This window comes from Canis lupus, unplaced genomic scaffold (assembly GCF_011100685.1).
Source record: "Canis lupus familiaris isolate Mischka breed German Shepherd unplaced genomic scaffold, alternate assembly UU_Cfam_GSD_1.0 chrUn_S729H892, whole genome shotgun sequence".
Classification (NCBI taxonomy): Eukaryota; Metazoa; Chordata; class Mammalia; order Carnivora; family Canidae; genus Canis; species Canis lupus.
Window position 1 is genome coordinate 1,226 of NW_023331679.1, and position 5,167 is coordinate 6,392.

Consider the following 5,167-nt stretch of genomic DNA (forward strand, 5'->3'; position numbering starts at 1 on the left):
ACACTCCCTATCCCACAGGCAAGATGCAGACCATCCCCGACGGGCACAACGCTTCTCCGGGTCAAACCGGGGAAGACTGGACAGTCGTGTCTGAACCCAGTGTGTGTCCAAGCTGGGGCCCTGGGTGCACACAGTCCTTCCCTGGGGCCTGTGGACAGGGGTGTGGTTGTGTCACTGTGTGCACAGGCCATCGCCTGCAGGGAGGGGGGCTCGGCAGCACGAGCGCTGCCCCTGCAGCTTCCTCCAGGAGTGGGTCAGGGAGGGGGTCCCAGGAAGTGAGGTCACTGCCGTGTCACAGAGCCCAACAGAACTCGGAACCCCCGTAACCAGGCACCCGCATCCAGTGCAGCCCCAGCTCAGGCTCACTTGGCTGGAGACATCTGCTACTGAGATGTTCTCTTGCTGCCGGCCCACGTCTGGGGGCTCTGGCTCCCAGGAACCCCAGGGGTGCGGCTTGTTCCTATGCTGTAGGCAGTGGCTCCAGCATAGGTACCAAGGTGTCAGGGCGGTGATCAGGAGGCGCCGTCAGGTAACACAGCGCAGGCCAGGCCAGGCCCCCTGTGCCACCATCCTGGGAGCCTCATCCCCTCCTCCTCAGGTTCAGGGAACCAGGGATGTGTGGGCAGGTCCCATCCAGGCTGGGGGACGCTGCAGGGCGGCACATTCCCCGGGGATCCCTTCAGGGTCACCCTGATGTCAAGGTGGGCAGGGGGGAAACAGGGTTCCTGAGGTCCTCTACCCGCCCCAGAGTCACCCCGAGGCCCTGCAGCCGCATCCCTTTGCTGTTCCCAGGGGCGGTGGGTGCCGCCTGCACTGTGGGGTGTCTGGGTGGAGGCAGCTGGGGGTGCGGCCCAGCCGAGGGGGCCAGACCGGGCGCTGAGGCCTCCTGCCTGGCTGCCGGGCACTGTCTCCACAGAGCTCCACCCGGGTCGTGGGGCGCGAGCGGGAGGAAGGGGTCGTCTGCCCCACCGCCTCCAGGAGCAGGGAGGTGCCCTGCGCAGCTAATGGAGGCCAGCGCGGGCTCAGGGTGAGTGCAGGGGCTGGGCCCCCCGACACCCGGGCCCCGATGCGGCAGGAAGGACCCCGGGTCCCAGAAGCCAGCCTGCTACCCCCCTGTGGCCCCCCACACTCCTGCTCCCACATGAGTCTGGATCCCCCCCTCCCCACACCTGCCCCCATGGCCCTGCCCCTGCCTGGGCCAGATGCAGAGTCCCTGCGCACAGATGTGTGGGAACATCAGAATAGAGCCCTCAGGGGAGGCCTGGTCCCCCGGGGGTTAGCGCCTGCCTTCCCCCAGGCCTGATCTCCGAGGCCCGGGATCGAGCCCCGCCTGGGCTCCCTGCACGGGCTGCTTCTCCCTCTGTCTGTGTGCTGCCTCTCTCGGTCCTCTCTCTGTGTCTCTGGAGGTCCTTGTAATGATCCAAATATTTTGAACATTTATCCTCTGAGATTGTTTCTTTATTGCATAGTTGGTCCTGTTTGTGTAAGAGACAGGCAGGGAGCTTGAGCGGGAGAGGGAGCCCCAGCTCCTCAAGCCCACGGGGCCCCAGCGCAGGGCCTGCCGGGGCGGGATCCCAGGTCTCTGGCGGCTCCCTGCAGGCTGCACGTCCCCTCTGTCCCACCTCAGGGTGCAGGGGCCGCGGCCGGGAAGGGGCATCAGATCGTCCTGACCAAGCTCACCCGGACGGAGCTGCTGGAGTACAAAGTCCGACAACTGCTGCTCGCCTTGCAGCGCAGGGACGTCATCTACATCTTCAGCTTTTTAGAGGATTATCGTACATTCGCCACCACGGACGAGGTGCTGGACCTGCTGTTCACCGAGTGAGCACCTGCCCCTCCGCAGCCCAAGGCTGGGCCACCTGCTGCTGGGGAGGCTGGGGATGGTGTGAGCTTCCCGGCCTCGGGCTGCTCCCCCGCCTGGAGCAGGGTCCCCCAGGGCCTAGCGGGGTCCTGGAGGGCAGCCCCGGGGCCTGGCCTGTGGCGGGTCGGCCAGAGGGGCTGTGCCTGTGCTCAGCAGCCGTCCTCCTCCCCGTGACCAGGCCTGTGCCTCCTCCCTCCCCCCCATCACCAGGGTCCTGAGCGGCCTGTTTCCCCATTGAAAGGGAGGTTTGAGAGTCCATCGGGGGTCTGTGTCCTGGGGCAGCCAGACAGGGGAACCCCGGGACCCCCCAAGCCCACTAAGATATGGGCCAAGGGCCTGGCCAGAGCCCTTTCATGCTCAAGCCTTCAGGAGGCCCCAGCAGGTGCGGGCACTTATCCGGGAGCTGCCCGTGGCCCCACGCACAAGCTGACTGCCCCCGGGGCACAAAGCTGACTGCCCCCGGGGCAAGGCCTAGTCGGGGTCAGAGGGTGAAGCCCCTATGATGAGAGGTCGCGTCCACAGGACGATTCATGGGATGTCCCTGCTCTCCTCTAGGTATGGGTGCATCGCAGATGCGTGGGGTAACAACGATGTGGTCCTGCAGTGCTGGAAACTGTGAGTGACTCCGGCTCCTGCAGGAGGGCCTTCCCTCTCCTGGAGGGCAGCGAAGGGGCTGTGGGGCGGTGGGGGCCTGCCCCCTCACCCCACACATCTGCAATTCCCGTGACAGGGAAAAGGTCTAATGCCCCTTCTGGAAAAGAGCAAAGGAGAGCGGTGGATGGGGTGTGGGCTTGGTGGGAGGCACTGAGACCCCTCAGGGAGACCTTCTCCATGCCCCCCCAACCCTCTCTCTGCCCCACACCTGGAGCCCAGAGCAGAGGGGGTGGGGAGCATCGTACTCCCCAGTCTGGTGGCACCTGGACCCGGGGGAACAGCAGGTGCTCAGGAGGGCCGGTGAGGGCTCCCGGACCAGGCGGCCCCCCCCCGTGGGAGAAGGGAGATTAGAGTCAGTGGAAGGACACCCCCGGGGGCCCCTCGGGAGGGAGGCAGCACAGAGACACAGGAAGGAAGGTGGCGGTCCCGGGCGGCTCCTGGCAAGGCCTGGCAGGACACAGAGCCCGAGCCCTCCTGCCTTGGAGCTTCCCAGAGCAACAGTGTGTGCAGTGAGGGCAATGACAGGCCAGACGCCCCCCGTCCCCTGATGCCTGCCGGTGGACTTAAGGGGCAGGTGGGCAGGGACCAGGCTGAGGAGGGAGCCCTGCTTCCCCAGGAGAGACGCTGATGGTCACCCCGCTGGGCCTGGGCTCCCCACACAGAGGTTGCATCCCAGCCCCTCCTCGGGGAGCAGGCCTGTGGCAGGCAGGACCACCAGGTGGCAGGGGGACGAGGAGCAGGACTGGTCTCCGACACCCTGCGCGGAAGGCCGGGTCCTGCAGGGCTTCCCCGGGACACCTGCATGTGACAGAGCCCTGTCTTCTGATGCCTGTTCCCGCCTGTCCCTCCCCAGGGCCATGTCCTTCATGATGGAAATATGGCTGAATTATTATGGGGACGACTTTCATCAGTTCCCAGAATTTCCCTCCCTTATAAAACTCCTGGAATTGTTAAGACAGCACATGCCAGGCACAGATGCGCATCTCCGGGCCCTGCGTCACCTGAGGCAATTCAGACGCCTCCATGCAGCAGAGCGAGAGGCTGGGGTGAGGAGGACTGGGGGTGGCCGAGCTGGGGATGGGGGGGCCGCGATCAGCCTCCTTGCTGCTGGACCAGGAGCAGGGGTGGGCTCACACCCCACCCCACGGGCTGCAGCCTGGGGACACCTCCCAGGGCTCTTGCCCTCACACACGTCGAGTGGCGGGAAGAGTGGCCTTGATTTGGGAGGGACGTGGACAGTCTGTCCTGGTGGTGATACTTTGTCTTCTTGGATCTACAGCTTTGGCCCGAGGAAAACACCCTGAACCCACTCTGGAGTGCACCCCAGCTCCGACCGTGGGGCCTGCTGCCCCGTGGGGCCTAGCTGCTGGGGCTGAGGGCTTGGCCTGCGATGAGCCGCCTGCTGGGGAGGCAAAGCCCCTGCAGATAGTGGTCACTGCTGCCCTGCAGGAGCCCCTGCACCCCTGGGAGCCCTGGAAGAGGAGCAGGCACCACCCCCTGCTCTCGAGGTCGTGGATGTGCCCCAGCCACCTCCTAACTCGATGGAGCAACTGGCCTCGGGGATGGAGCAACCTGTTGAACCACCCGAGGAGCCCGCCCCAGCTCCAACTGTGGAGCCTGGGGAAGGTTCCGGGTCTGAAGGGATAGTGGCTGCTGGAGATGAGGACTTGGTCAAGGCAGAGATGCTGGCTCCTGAGGTGAAGGTGGTGCACGTGCTGGTCGAACCTATGGTTCCCTGCCCCGATGAGGAGGAGCCACCTGCTCCCATGGCCACCCCGGAAGAGTAGGCCCTGGTGCCTGCAATCGGGGTCCCCAGAGGGCCAGACCTGCAACCTGCCTCTGGAACAACCTGCTTCGATCCGTTAGCAGCCCCCTGACCACCTCGGGGCCCGCCCCAGCTCCCACCGCGGGGCTCGTGATGGCTACAGCCCAACAGAGGCTTGCCCTCCCCTGTTATTTCACTGTTTCTATTTTTGAGTTTTTCTTTAACCTGTATAATAGCTTATAGAGTTTTATTGCAATAAAGGATAAGTTAACTTCACACAAAATTGACTCTGATGCTTTTAAATTACACATCGTGGTACTTTAGGTCCATTCACAGTGTCAGAGGCCCCAGAGCCCAGGGCACTGGGAGACACAGCCGAGGATCTGGGGCTCCCCCAGCACAGGCAGAGGCCGGGAGGACAAAGGACAGCCAGGTCTCTCCTGCCGCCGGGTGGCCCCGAGCTGTGCAGATCGTGCCCCTACCCCGGAGCACCCAGACCCCTGCACATTGGGAGCTGCAGTAGTTACTGTGGGAGCTGACTCCAGAGCTGGACAGCTGGCCGCCGCTACTGTGGTTGTCCCTCCTGGTGTCACCCTGTACCTGGGCCTGAGCAGGGGCCTCACAGGATAAAGAATCCCACTGAATTGTAGACCTGGTAGAGGGCTGGGCAGCTCCCCCAGGTGCACACACCTGAGAATCAGCACAGCAGGCCCCTCCCCCAGAAGACCAGCTCGAAGGTCAGAGGAAAAGCAAGTTATTGACCAAGCAGCCTGGAAAGTTCCAGGGGAAGTCAAGGGATTTACAGTATATGGAATCAGAGGATACTCCCCTTGTTTTTTCTTTTCTGTTTGTTTCTGTTGTTTCCCACCCCCTTTTTATTCTTTTTT

General features: G+C 63.8%; 1 protein-coding gene across 1 annotated transcript; it reads left to right on the plus strand.

Annotated features, from left to right (window-relative positions):
* Positions 1-389: 389 nt before the first annotated feature.
* Positions 390-4,302, plus strand: LOC119879391 (ral guanine nucleotide dissociation stimulator-like). The gene is made up of 7 exons (XM_038589686.1): positions 390-529; positions 917-1,027; positions 1,628-1,821; positions 2,417-2,476; positions 3,369-3,561; positions 3,795-3,867; positions 3,965-4,302. The coding sequence occupies exons 1-7, from the start codon at positions 392-394 to the stop codon at positions 4,300-4,302; spliced, it is 1,107 nt and encodes a 368-aa protein (XP_038445614.1). The 5' UTR covers positions 390-391.
* The last annotated feature ends 865 nt before the right edge of the window (positions 4,303-5,167 follow it).

Excerpts from the sequence above, each read along its gene's own strand:
- LOC119879391 (XM_038589686.1), top strand. The coding sequence starts at position 392 with ATGTTCTCTTGCTGCCGGCCCACGTCTGGGGGCTCTGGCTCCCAGGAA. Across the intron at positions 2,477-3,368 it reads GTCCTGCAGTGCTGGAAACT|GGCCATGTCCTTCATGATGG; the intron begins GTGAGTGACTCC and ends GTCCCTCCCCAG. Across the intron at positions 3,562-3,794 it reads CAGCAGAGCGAGAGGCTGGG|CTTTGGCCCGAGGAAAACAC; the intron begins GTGAGGAGGACT and ends TTGGATCTACAG.